We start from the raw sequence: 14,561 nt of genomic DNA, 5'->3' as shown, positions 1-14,561 counted from the left end.
GTAACCCATGTATAAGCTGACCTAAGTTGTACACCTTGAGAACACTGACCACAGCGGGTGAACTTGTGGGAGACACTCCTAACTTGGATTTTCCGGTATAAAAGGGGAAGCTCCACCCACCATGTGTCTGGAGGTCTTGGTAATAAAGGCAACAGGTCACAGAGTGATCTTCTCTCAAGTATTGGCCTCGTGTGCATTTATACTGTGTAGTAAGGACATATTATTGACGACAAGAAACTGGGATTTAAACCACCCGAGCATGGCCACTAGCAGCACAGAAGAGATTGGGACAACTTTATTGAGAGACTACAGCAAAGTTTTGTCACTAAGGAATGATTGGGACAGGATTCGGCTGACAAACGCAGGGCTCATCTCCTGACGGTTTGTGGATCCAGAACGTACTCCCTGATGAAGGACCTTCTAGCGCCAGAGAAGCCGCTGGACAAGACATTCGAAGAGCTCAGTAAGTTGATCAGGGAACACTTTAAACCGGCGAGCAGCATGCACATGGAGAGACACCGGTTTTACACGCATCGGCGGGTAGAAGGGCAAAGCGTTCCAGACTTCGTGGCAGATGCATGCAGAGCGGAGATGCTGCGAGATTTTTTTTTTATTTTATTGAGGGCACGGGCACGCTGGGGTTTTCAGGAAATTGATTGAGACCAAAGACTTGACCTTCGAAGCGGCAGCACTGATAGACCAGACAATTATCTCAGGGGAGGAAGAGACCAGAATGATTTATGGCAACAATCTTGGCTCAAATGCAGCAAACGACCAGGGAGTCAACATTGTTAACGTGGCTCACAGTTCTCTAGGCAGACAAGAGCAATCGGACATGCCCCAGCATGCAGTCGAACCCAAAGGGGGAATTCAACAGAGACAATGGCTAGCTGAACAGCGATTCACACCATCGCAAATGGACAATGCGGCCAGTAATGGGGCCATCAACACCTGCTAATGGTGCGCTTAAGGACGGTTACAGAGACGATCGACTGGTAATGGACCTTTTGTTTCCGACAATGGGGCCTCTAGCTCATGCTGGAGGTGTGGAGGCAAACACCCAGCCAGAGCTTGCAGGTATCAGCAATATACCTGCAGAAACTGCAACGTCAGCAGTCACTTGGCACGTATGTGCAGGAAGCCTGCAGCCAGGTTGATGTACGAGGAGGACGGGCCCAATGTAAGCCCTACGAGGCCAAATGAATACTGGGGGAAATCGCTGGAAGCTGAAGTTCAGCAAGTTCATGTGGAGCACATATACAATTCATATACCAGGACGCCACTGATAATGATGGAAGTGCTCCCCAATGGCATCCCAGTACTAATGGAGCTGGACACAGGAGCCAGCCAGTCCCTGATGAGTATCAAACAGTTTGAAAGGTTGTGGGTGTCCAAGGCCAGGAGGCCAAAATTATTGCCGATTGACGCACTGCTACGGACATATAACAGAGGAAGAACACGACGTAGAGTTTACTCCACCACAGGTGACCGAACACCGGAACCAATTGGAGGAAAGCCCAGTCACTGTGGGCAGTCCGGACAGGCCTGAGGCACCGCAAACAGCAGACACTCAGGCCAGCGCCCAAGCAGAACCCCAACCCAGGCGCTCTACAAGGGAGCGTAAATCACCAGAGAGACTTAACCTGTGATCCTAATAAGACTTTGGGGGGGGGGGGGGGGGGGGAGGAAAGAGGTGATGTCATGTATTCAACTGTCATTGTAACCCATGTATAAGCTGACCCAAGTTGTACACCTTGAGAACACTGACCAAAGGGGGCGAACCTGTGGGAGACACTCCTAACCTGGACTTTCCGGTATAAAAAGGGGAAGCTCCACCCACCGTGTCTCGAAGTCTTGGTAATAAAGGCAACAGGTCACAGAGTGATCTTCTCTCAAGTATGGACCTCGTGTGCATTTATACTGTATAGTAAGGACATATTAAGGATGGTGTCAGGGACATCCAAGTCCATTCCAACCGAGTGGCTCCCAGGGCTGTCCCATATTGCCACCTGCCAAGACATCACCACATTCCACGAGATGGAAACAAAATCATGAGCAACATCGACCTTCCCATTCACGAAAACCCAAAAAACCCACCACAAAAGCGCTTAAAGTCGCACCAGCTATTCTGGGAAATAGTAGCCAATAGGGACCTACCATCTGATGGACAGAATTGTGGGACGCATGCAAATAAAGAACCAATACCACATCACTGGCCCAACAACAGAGGTCCTGTGGCTTCGACCTCCCTCGAAGACAGTGGACAGCACTCAACTGAATCTGCACAGAGCATGGACGATGCGACTAGCTGCTCCTCGTAGATGAGGAGAAATGACCCGAAGTGCGATTGTGGCCATGAGTCCCAGACCATGGAACACATCACATCAACCTGCCTATTAAGATTTGTTGCGGAAGGTACCTCATTTCTCCATTTGGCATCTCAGGAGGCCATTGAATGGATAGCCAAACTCTACATCCCATTATAAGCTTTTCCCGTCATATGAAACAACAAGTGCTAACTACACTCATAAGAACATAAGAAATAGAACCAGGCCATTTGGCCCCTCGAGTCTGCTCCACCATTCAATACGATCATGCCTATTCTGATTATGGACTCAGTTCCACATCCCTGCCCGCTCCCCATAACCCTTTACTCCCTTATCGCTCAAAAATTTATCTATCTCTGCCTTAAATATATTCAATGATCCATCCTCCACAGCTCTCTGAAGCAGAGAATTCCATAGATTTACAATCCTCAGAAGAAATTTCTCTTCATCTCAGTTTTAAATGGGCGGCCCCTCATTCTAAGACTATATCCCCTAGTTTTAGTTTCCCTATGAATGGAAATATCCTTTCTTCATCCACCTTGTAGAACCCCTTCATTATCTTCTAAGTTTCAATAAGATCACCTCTCATTCTTCTGAACTCCAATGAGTATAGGTCCAATCTACTCAACCTATCTTCATAAGTCAACCCCCTCATCTCCGGAATCAACCTAGTGAACCTTCTCTGAACTACCTCCAATGCAAGTATATCCTTCCTTAAATATGGAGACCAAAACTGTACGCAGTACTCCAGATGTGGCCTCACCAATACCCTGTACAGTTGCAGCAGGACTTCTCTGCTTTTATACTCTATCTTCCTTGCAACATTCCATTTGCCTTCCTGATCACTTGCTGTATAAGCATTCTAAAAGTTTGTGTTTCATTCATAAGGACCCCCAGGTCTCACTGTACTGCAGCACTTTGCAATTTTTCTCCATTTAAATTATAATTTGCTTAGCTATTACTTCTGCCGAAGTGGATAACCTCACATTTTCCCACATTATACTCCATCTGCCAAATTTTTGCCCACTCACTTAGCCTATCTATATACCTCTGCAGATTTTTTTGTGTCCTCCTCACAATTTGCTTTCCCACCCAGAACATTCATAACCTAGCTTTTGCTCTTTCTTGCTCTTTACAAACGTGCCTTTGTTACCTCTAGATTTGACTATTCCAACGCTCTCCTGGCTGCCCTCCCACCTTCCAGCCTTCATAAACTTGAGCTCATCCAAAACTCTGCTGCCCGTCTCCTAACTCGCACCAAGTCCCGTTCACCCATCACCCCTGTGCTCGCTGACCTACATTGGCTCCCGGTCTGGCAAAGTCTCAATTTTAAAATTCTCATTCTCGCTTTCAAATCCCTCCATGGCCTCACCCCATCCCATCTCTGGAACCTTCACCAGCCCTACAACCCTCCAAGATCTCTGCACCCCTCTATTTCTGGCCTGTTGCACAACCCACATTTTAATCGCTCCACCATTGGTGTACATGCGGTTAGCTGCCAAGGTTCCAAACCTCTCCACCACTTTCTTCTCCTTTAAGACGCTCCTTAAAACCTACCTCTTTGACTAAGCTTTTCTGTCCTGGTATTGTATGTGGCTTGGTGTCAAATTTTGTTTGATAACACTCCTGTGAAACCTCTTGGGATGTTTTACTATGTTAAAGGCACTATAAAACTGCAAGTTGTTAACTAATTGGATAACAAGGGGGTGGAGCATCAGCTCAAAATCAAATACAAGAAAAGTGCAGTGGCATTGCATGTAGATATGTAGACTAGCCATCATGCTCAGCATCTGCAATACCATAGCACGCTTTTGCTCCTAGTGCTCGTGAGCTGTCAATCATCATTTCTTACTTCCAGCCTGAGCCGACTCTTAAATGATTTTATATTATCAATTTTTTTCAAAAAAAAGTGTGGATCTCATGTGGCAGTGCTCATGGTGCGTCAGAAGATTCAATGTTTTATAACAGGAATTAATACCATTAATAGATGGCAGCAAAAATGAAAATTGAAATACAGAGCAAATAAAAACCAAAGAAACACTGAAATAATGCAACATAAAAGCCCCCAAAAATCCAACAGATAATGGGGCCCAAATACCCACAATGTAAGGAAATGATCAAAGAAAAAAGGTTCACAAAGCAGCACACAAAGCCAAACTATAAGAAAATTATTCAGCACTATTTAAAAATGTAAAAAGTAAAATCGGGATCAATTACATATGCAGACTATGAAGTCAAGACTATGGTCATTTGTGCCCTTTTTTTGGCATGCGCGCTTTTTTTGGTGTAAGTTTTTAAATTAAAGTTTCCCCAAGGAATCTGTGCCAGCTTAACTGAGTTAGTTAGGATTTTTTTTTTTAAAAAAGGTTTTAAAAAACCTTATTGTCTGCACCAGTTATCATCATTTTTCTAAATTTCTCCAAAAAAGATTTCTCCTAGGTCGGTGTATCTGTAGATGGAAGTTTGATGGATTTCTGAAGTTTTCATCTTTTTCGAACTCACACGCCACCACCGAACAGGGCAGGAGGGTCAGAGCGTTGGCCGGCAGAATCAGCCCCATCCTGAACTCTGCTATCAAACAAGCCCGGTGAGAGTAGGTGGCGATCGGAAGTCTGCACTAGGCAGCAAAGGAGCCTGGGGGAAGAGTGTGGAAGATGCTGTTCAATGCGATCGGAACAAGGTCACAAGACTGCAATGAGCCCAGGGGGGTTGGGGGGAAAAAAAGAGGAGAGAGAGAGAGAGAGAGAGAGAGAGAGAGAGAGAGAGAGAGAGAGAGAGAGAGAGAGAGAGAGAGAGAATAAGTCACAAGACTGCAATGAGCCCAAGGGTTTGGGGGAGGAAGAGTGAAGGTACTGTTAAACGCGATCGGAACATGTCACAAAATTGCAATGAGCCCTGGGGGGTGTTGGGGGATCTTCCCGATCACTGCGCTTGCTCAGACCTGGGTGTGGTCCATACAGACCTTGCGGAGAGAGAACAAAGAACCTGTCCTGCCTTTTTGAGCTTCTTGCAAAGGTAAAATTTAAGCATGGAGGCAATACTGACAATGCCATACCTTGTGCGAGCCTTCTGAATCACAGTGCTGCGGAGACGACAATTGATTCGACGTAATCGCATGAGGAACCTCAGAGCCTGTAGGGTGCTGGGCAGGAGGCCTTATCCACATCGGGTATGTTGAGATATCGTTCATACCTGCACCCGAGTGATGCAGACGGTGTCAGAAGGCTGCGTTTCCATAAAGAAGGTGTAACTGAGATCTGTGAATTGGTGAAAGCAGACTTACGATCTAGAAGCATCAAGAGGACTGCTTTGTCAGTTGAAGTGACGGTTACAGCTGCACTGTCATTCTATGCATCCGGATCCTTCCAAGCTACAACTGGGGATGTGTGTGGCATTTTTCAATATGAAGCACATGTCTGCATTCAGGTGACAGCTGCATTATATGCCCGGAGGAATGACGACAAAGTTCTCCATGACCGCCCAGGCAATGCGTGACAGGACTGTGGACTTCTCCAGGATTGCTGGCTTCCCAAAAGTACAGGGTTGCACTGATTGTATCCATATCGTCTTGTGAGCACCTTTGGAGGATTCCGAGATGTACAGGAACAGAAAAGGCTTCCACTCCATTAATGTACAGCTCGTGAGACAACATGCATCGCATCATGTCAGTCAACGCAAGATACCCTAGGAGCACCCATGATGTGTTCATCCTACGCGAGAGCGTTATATCTACCATGTTTCAGCAGCAGCCAAAAGGGCAGAGCTGGCTACTGGGAGACAAAAGGTACAGCCTCGCCACATGGCTGATGAGGCACCTACGCGTAACCCAGACAGAAGCTGACCGGGAATACAACATATCGCTTCTAGATTGCAGGTCTACTTTCACATTCCCTCCCTCATGTTCACTGACATGGTTTCAGCTGACAGATATTCCCTCACTCGTGGTCCTGGACATCATTCTCATTTCTCGAGAGAGTGCTATTACTTTTCCCGACACCTCATCACCCACCCCACTGATGTGTCCAGCAGTGATCACATAAGGTCAATGCTCTCCGCACTCATTGCCATCATGTGAACCACATCTTTTAGATCCTGCACCTCAGGAGAGTGCGGTTGAGTTTTCCTTCCTCTCCTCACCATGGGTGTGGCTCGCACCCCACCACTGGGACCCGCAGTCTGGGACAGTGGGGCTCTGGATGTGCCTCACTGCACCCCACTGGAATGCCCAGCCACAGACGGTGGGAAACCATGGAATGTCCCACCAGCACTAAAACCACTAGTCACGGAAGGGGCTGGCACCTCAATGGGTGGCACCTGCACCTCCTCAAAGACAATGGAGGCTTCATCCATCTCCATCCTCTCCCCCTCACCCCCATGCTCTTGGTCTGAAAGGTGGGATTGGAAGATGTTTTCCTCTACAGGCTTGTCCTCGTCTGACTCATCTTCTGCATCATCAGGGTTGACCTCAAGTTCTGCAAAATATAACAGAACAGACAAATGGTTAGCAGAGGAGGGGGCAGGGTGGGTGGCATGAGTAGGATCACGCAGCTGATTTGAAGGACCAAGATTAATGATAGCATATTGCATCATCCGAAGCGTAGCTGATGGAGACATCCCCAGGAACCGAAGCATGGCTAGCCCGCGCAGTACTTAACATTTAGCAAAGCCAAACTGTGTAATTTGCACAACTTACCATCTACCTCGAGTGTGGACCCAGCTTGTGCAATGGTGGTTGCTTTTCTCCAGGCAGGACCCGTCAAAGCAGCGACCCTCTCTTCCAAGGGTGTCAGTGGGTGCAGATTTGCCAGGCCTTCTCCTGTTAGAGTTCTTTCTCATTTGTTGTGTGCCACTTTCCTCTGCAAAGATGAAAATATAACTTTTTAGAGGGGGTGTCTTTCTGCTGGGTGAGACATATACAGATGGTTATATTTACAATTGCAATTCCATTGAAAAATGAAAATATTACTTACACTAACTACTTGACCAAGGTCCTGCCACTTCTTTTTGCACTGGTCTCCAGATCTCGTGGTGGTCACCATTGCACAGTAATCTTCTGCAAGTTGGTTCCAATGTTTCTTCATTTCTTTGGGTGAAACTTTTGTGTGAAACTTTTGTGTGACCTCTGGTGTCCAGCTCCTGCCATCTGGCCTCAATTACAGTAACTAGTGCCTCCACTTCACCTTGTAAGAAATTCTTGGTTCTTGCACCGTGTTGCATCTTATATTGCAGTTCCGATTTTTCCAATCTTCTCACACAGCACTCAACGTTCTCACACACAACTGGCTCTTTAAAAATGGCCGATTGCCAACCGGGAGCTGTACTATGCATGCGCAGCCATTGAGATCATGTACAAAACGTAATTTTTTTTGGGCCGCATTCACAGAAGGTGTGGCATCGTTTTTTCGGTGCAGACAGCAGGCTCCACCTGCCAAGGTGACTGGACAGGCTGCGCAGCGCCAAATTTGAAAAATACAACGAGGAAACTTGGGACAAATATTTTTATATATATATATATATATATATATATAAAAAAAAAAAAAGAGTACAGGTTGAGTGTCTGAAATCTGATGTTCCAAAATTCAGAATGTTCCGGAATCCGGACCGATCTGTGGCGGGGTCATCCGGAAAATGTTCCGAAATCCGGACTCCCCTCGGCGGCCCAACCTCACCCCCGCTCCGGCCCAACCTCGCCCTGGCCCCCCTCCCCCCTTACCTCGGTTGCCTGACCCCACCTACCTCGGCCCAGGCAAAGATGTTCCAAAATCCAGAACGGCCTCAGTCCCGAGGTTTTCGGATTTCAGACGCTCAACCTGTATTTCTGGCCTAGAAAAATGGACATAACTCTGGCAATATGCCAAAAAACAGCCTTGGGCAAAATTGAGCCCAAAACAAGTACAGGTGGTCACAATTTGAAGGGAGGAACAGTTCATAAGGAAAATGAAAACTCAAGCTCGAAATTTCAAAGAGGAGCAAGTCTATGGAATAAAACTTTGTTGCATAGATTTCAAACACAGAAAAGACAATTCTATTGATAACTTCACTAAATTTTAATTTTGCTGGGATTTGTCATTTTAAATGTGTTTAACCTTCAAAATGTTAGCTTTAGCAGAATATCCCGAGTCAGAGAAAAGATCAAGTCAGCAGAAGTATTTTGAAAAAAATATCCTGAGCAATTTCTTTGATTTCTTCTCTCCTGCTTACTAGCCATTTACTGGTAACTTTTTGCTGATTATTCAGTGGTAACTTTTCCCACCTACCTGTTGCTTGTTCATTTCCCAGCTTCCCTTCCAACTTAGCAATATTTAAAGCAATCAGCATGGTTAAGTTAACAGTAATTTTGTTGCTTAATATTTCAGCCATGACATTTTTCTATGCCATGACACGTTCAAGTGCAGTATGATGCATGTTTCCCTCACCACCACCACCACCACACATCCTGCAGTTGCTTCTATCCTTGGCCTTCTCCTCGTCATCTAGTTGCAAAACTTACATTTTTTTCTTACTAATGTACAGTACAATAACATTTCCGAATACTTTTGGAGATGATTTCTTTTCAGCAGTCTCTGCTACATCTCTCCTTTGCCACCACGTCAAACCTCCCTGATGCTGCACCTTTCTTGCCTATCTCCCCTTGTATCCTCTGAGCTCATCTTGTCCACGAGACCACCTCTTGCTGTCTTGACCCTAGCAGACATTGTAAATTCACTATCTTCATATACTGTCCCCCTCCCTATTCAAAAACCCACCCTCAGCCCCTCGGTACTTACAAACTATTGCCCCCACCTGCAATCTTCTTTTCCTCGCCAAAGTTCTTACAGATTTGGGATGTAAAAGCACCGAAATGACCCTGCCCAAAATCACAAATGACATCCTGTGACTGTCGTGCATTATTCCTTTGTCCTCTCGGTCACTCCATCCTCAAATACCTTTCCTGTCTTCCAGGTCAGTGGGATTGTCCTAACTTAGTTCCACTCTTACCTAGTCAACTATAGCTAGAGCATCTCGAGCAATGGCTTCTCTTCCTGCCCCATCCGGAGTCCCCCCCCAGGGTCTATCGTCTCCTCTTCCTCATCTGTATACAGGTACTGCCCGTTGGCGACATCTGGAGACATGGGGTCAGCTTCCAAATGTCAACACTGATAACACCCAGCTCTACACCTCCATCAGCTATCGCGTCAGATGCTTGTCTGATATTCAGTTACAGATGAACTACAATTTCATCCAGTTAGACATTGGGAAGACTGAAATCATCTCTGGCCCCCGACACAAACTTTGTATCTTCACTACTGATTCCACCCCACACTTTGTCATTGTCTTAGATAGAAAACAGTGTGGTTCAGCCTAAGCATTCTATTCGACAATGAGCTGAGCTTTCGACTCCATATGCTCTCCATCACAAAGACTGCCTACTTCCAGCTCCGATACATCGCCAACCTCTGCCCATTTGCCACTACAGCTCTCATCTATGCCTGTCACCTCCAGACTCTACTATTTCAATGTTCTGCTGGACAGGCTCCCAACCTCCACCAAACTTAAGCCCATCCAAAACTCTTCATCATCATAGTCAGTCCCTCGGAATCGAGGAAGACTTGCTTCCACTCCCAAAGTGAGTTCTTTGATGGCTGAACAGTCCGTTACGAGAGCCACAGACCCTGTTACAGGTGGGACAGACATTCGTCGAGGGAAGGGGTCGGTGGGGCTGGTTTGCTGCGTGCTCCTTCCGCTGCCTGCGCTTGGCCTCTTCATGCTCTTTGCGTTGAGACTCGAAGAGCTCAACGCCCTTCCAGATGTACTTTCTCCACCTCGGGCAGTCTGTGGCCAGGGACTCCCAGGTGTCAGTGGTGATGCTGCATTTTACCAAAGAGGCTTTGAGGGTGTCCTTATAAACCTTTCCGCTGTCCCCCTTTGGCTCGTTTATCATGAAAGAGCTCCTCAAAGCATTTGCTGAGGGAGTCTCGTATCTGGCATGCAAACTATGTGGCCTGCCCAGCAAAGCTTATCAAGTGTGGTCAGTGCTTTAATACTGGGGATGTTAGCCTGGTCGAGGACACAGATGTTGGTGCGCCTGTCCTCCCAGGGGATTTGCAGGATCTTGCGGAGACATCGTTGGTGATATAGCTCCAGCAACTTGAGGTGCCTTCTATACATCATCCATGCCTCAGATCCATACAGGAGGGCGGGTATTACTACAGCCTTGTAGACCATGAGCTTGGTGGTAGATTTGAGGGCCTGGTCTTCAAACACTCTTTTCCTCAGATGGCCGAAGGCTGCACTGGCGCACCGAAGGCGATGTTGAATTTCCACATCAATGTCTGCCTTTGTTGATAAGAGGCTCCTGAGATATGGGAAATGGTCCACGTTGCCCAGGGCCGCGCCGTGGATCTTGATGATTGGAGGGCAGTGCTAAGCGGCGGTGACAGGCTGGTGGAGGACCTTTGTCTTACGGATGTTAAGCGTAAGGCCCATGCTTTCATATGCCTCAGTGAATACACTGACTATATCCTGGAGTTCAGCCTCTGAATGTGCGCAGATGAGGAGTCGTCCGCATACTGCAGCTCAACGACAGAGGTTGGGGTGATCTTGGACCTGGCCTGGAGGCGGCGTAGGTTAAATAGCTTCCCACTGGTTCTGTAGTTTAGTTCCACTCCAGCGGGGAGCTTGTTGATTGTGAGGTGGAGCATGGTGGCAAGGAAGATTGAGAAGAGGGTTGGAGCGATGATGCAACCCTGTTTGACCCTGGTCCGGACGTGGATTGGGTCTGTAATGGATCAGTTGGTAAGGATCACGGCCTGCATGTCATCGTGAAGTAGGCAAAGGATGTTGACAAACTTTTTGGGGCATCCAAAACTGAGGACGCGCTCCATAGACATTCACGGTTGACAGTGTCAAAGGCCTTTAAAAGTTTGAAAAAGGCCATGTATAAGGGCTGGCGCTGCTCCCTGCATTTTTCCTGCAACTGTCACGCTGCAAAGATCATGTCTGTTGTGCCCCGTAGGGGACGAAATCCACATTGTGATTCCGGGAGGAGCTCCTCAGCCACAGGGAGAAGACGATTGAGGAGAACTCTAGCGACAACTTTCCCAGTGGCTGAAAGCAGGTAGATTACCCTGTAGTTGCCGCAGTCGGACTTGTCCCCCTTTTTAAAAATGGTCACAATCACTGCATCTCTGAGATCTCCCGGCATGCTCTCCTCCCTCCAGCTGAGAGGAGGTCATGTATCCACGCCAACAGCACCTCTCCGCTATACTTTCGCGCCTCAGCAGGGATTCCATCCGCACCCGTAGCCTTGTTACACTTGAGCTGTTTTAAACTATTATCTTATCCAGTACCAAGATCCACTTACATACTACTCCTATTCTTGCTAACCGACATTGGATCTTGATTCCCAACGCCTCCAATTTAAAAATTCTCAACTTTATGATTAAATCTCTTCATGCCCTTCACATCCTTTTTATTTGCTTTCCTCTAAAGGGGTCAGCTCGCAAACGGGTCCTAAATTACTTACTTATCAAATACATCACTAGAACAGCTCTGCTCTCCAAGCTGACACATCCACACCCTGCTCCTCCATTCCTCTCCCTCCCCATTTCCTCCTACTCCTCCTCTCTCTCTCTCTCTCTCTCTCTCTCCCCATTCCTCCTGCTCTCTCTTTCCCCCCCCCCCATTATCAATCATCCCTCTCACACCCATTCCTCCTCCCCTCATTTCCTGCCTCTCTCACCCCATTCTTCCCCCAAAAAGCAGCAGCTCCTTGTATTCGGCAGTCATAGTTCAAAAACGTCCTTCCTGCGAGCCACTAACAAGATAAACGAACTTACAAGTTTCGTAGCCCTATAAGGGCCGGGAGTGATAATGCGGTTCTCCATGATTGTCCACCGTGGACTGAGCTCAGGGCTGCTCAGTGATGAAACGGCTGCCACACTACCGCCCGAGCCTGAGCCGCGCCATCGCTGCACATTTGAATCCTCGGCTCGAGCGCTCCGCTGCGGCTCATTGGTTGGAAACGACACGTGATGTCACCTAATATAGAAATTGGCCGTTTGTTTCTCTGTGCATGTTCAGGGCCAGAAAGTCGGCTGTTATTTATTAATCAATGCAAGTACTTTAGCCACTTATTATCTACTTTACTTACATTTTCTGAGAATAATTAGTCAAAGTAGCCACTTCTAGAAATATTTATTGCTTTCAACTAAGTGGAAGGAAAATGGTGTAGGATTCCTTGTTTATACAGAGCTGACAGCAAGGGAGCACCAGTGGTGCTAGAAAGATGTAAAATTAACCAGGGTTTCCGCTCCTGATCACTATCCGGTGTTTATACACCAACCATCTCTATTTGATGTGAACATTGGTGTTTCCTGCATTACAAACTGACTACATTTCAAAAGTACTTAATTGGCTGTAAAGTACTTTTGAGATGTCCTGAGTTTGTGATAGTCGCTATAAAAATGCAAGTTTTTCTTTTGGGGACAGAAATTTCCTCCAATTAAACATTGGGAAGACCAAAGCCATTGTCTTTAGCTGCCACCACAAAATCTTTTCCCTGGCCACTATTTCCATCCCCCTCCCTGGTCACTGTTTAAGACTGAATAGACTATTTGCAAGGCTCGCCATCCTATTGGACCCTGAACTGAGCTTCCAACACATTTCCTACATTACAACATTACAACACTTCAAAAAGTACTTCATTGGCTGTAAAGTACATTGGGACATCCGGTGGTCGTGAAAGTAAGACATAAATGCAAGTCTTTATTACTGGGACCGCATTTTTCCACCTCCATAATATAACACGACTCTGCCTGTGCTCAGCTTATCTGCTGCAAAAACCCTCATTCAAGCTTTTATTACCCTTAGGCTCGATTAACATAACAAGAACATAAGAAATAGGAGCAGGAATAGGCCATTTGGCCCCTCTAGCGTGCTCCACCATGGCTGATCTGATCCTGGGCTCTACTCCACTTCCCCTCCTGCTCACCATAACCTTTGACTCCCTTATCATTCAAAAATCTGTTTATCTCCACCTTAAATATATTCAAAGACCCAACCTCCACAGCTTCCTGGGGGGGGGGGCGGGTAGAGAATTCCAAAGATTATGAGAGAAGAAATTCCTCCTCATTTCTGTCTTAAATGGGCAACCCCTTATTCTGAAACTATGCCCCCTAGTTCTAGAGTCCCCCATGAGGGGAAACATCCTCTCTGCATCTACCCTGTCAAGCCCCCTCAGAATCTTATATGTTTCAATAAGATCACCTCTCATTCTTCTAAACTCCAATGAGTAAAGGCCCAACCTGCTCAACCTTTCTTCATATGACAACCGCTTCATCTCAGGAATTAATCTTGTGAACCTTCTGTGAAATGCCCCAAATGCAAGTATATCCTTCCTTAAATAAGGAGACCAAAACTGTACGCAATACTCCAGGTGTGTTCTTACCAACAACGCCCTGTACAGTAGGAGCAGGACTTCCCTGCTTTTATACTCCACCCCCTTGCAATTAAGGCCAACCTTCCATTTGCCTTCTTGATTATTTGCTGTACCTGCATGCTAACTTTTTACCACATTATACCACATCTGCCAATTTTTTGCCCACTCATTGGGGTCAAGCTTCGGGCCGCGCCTAGAACACCGCAGCCCCATGAGCTACTCCTGATTTCCGCGCTCAAAACCGCGCCGAAAACTTACCTCGGTATTCTCCACTCCCTCAGGTCGATCCAGGCTCTCGGCGCGGCGCAGCACAAGCTGGGGGGGGGGGGGGGGGGGGGGGGGGCGGAGCCAGGTCCCTGCGCTGAAAACAGTGCCAGGACCTCTGCACATGCACATTACAGTGTGCGCGCATGTGCAGTAGCATCAGGCGCCCGAAACTGTGTGGGAGGGGCCCGAAGCACGCCACCCCTAGCCCTGGCCGAATGGGCTCACTGGGGCGGTGAAGATCGGACTGCACCTCCCTCCTCCAGCTCCTGCTCTGGCTGTGGCTCCGGCTTCCCCCCTTGTTCAGCTCATGCTCCCTCTGGCTCTCTCACGCTCCCCCCCCGCCCCAGCTCCCGCTCTGCTGCCTGCCACTCCCTCCCCGACCCCCAGCTCCCGCTCCCGCTCCACTGCCCGCCCCCCAGCGCCCACTCTGCTCCGGCTCCCCCCCGCCCCTTCAGCTCCGCTCCCTCTTTCTTCGGTGGGGCCCGCCCACCTGGCATCTTGCTGGGGGCGGGCCCCGCCCGAAGTCTTCGGCCCGGCTTCTTCACATC

The 14,561-nt window shown here is 47.7% G+C and overlaps 1 protein-coding gene across 2 annotated transcripts in view; it reads right to left on the bottom strand.

Annotated features, from left to right (window-relative positions):
* The window catches only part of LOC139268602 (DEP domain-containing protein 1A-like), a 53,036-nt gene extending 40,774 nt beyond the window's left edge, over nucleotides 1-12,262 (bottom strand). Inside the window, exon 1 of one of the 2 annotated variants that reach the window (XM_070886986.1) lies at nucleotides 12,146-12,262. In XM_070886986.1, the coding sequence (XP_070743087.1) occupies nucleotides 12,146-12,193 (48 nt within the window). In that variant the 5' untranslated portion in view covers nucleotides 12,194-12,262. Of the gene's footprint in view, nucleotides 1-6,697; nucleotides 6,743-12,145 lie in introns of those variants that run through there. The other variant, XM_070886987.1, reaches the window with a different exon arrangement.
* Between the last annotated feature and the right edge of the window lie 2,299 nt (nucleotides 12,263-14,561).

This window comes from Pristiophorus japonicus, chromosome 8 (genome assembly GCF_044704955.1).
Source record: "Pristiophorus japonicus isolate sPriJap1 chromosome 8, sPriJap1.hap1, whole genome shotgun sequence".
Lineage (NCBI taxonomy): Eukaryota > Metazoa > Chordata > Chondrichthyes > Pristiophoridae > Pristiophorus > Pristiophorus japonicus.
This window is presented reverse-complemented; position numbering and strand designations above follow the sequence as displayed.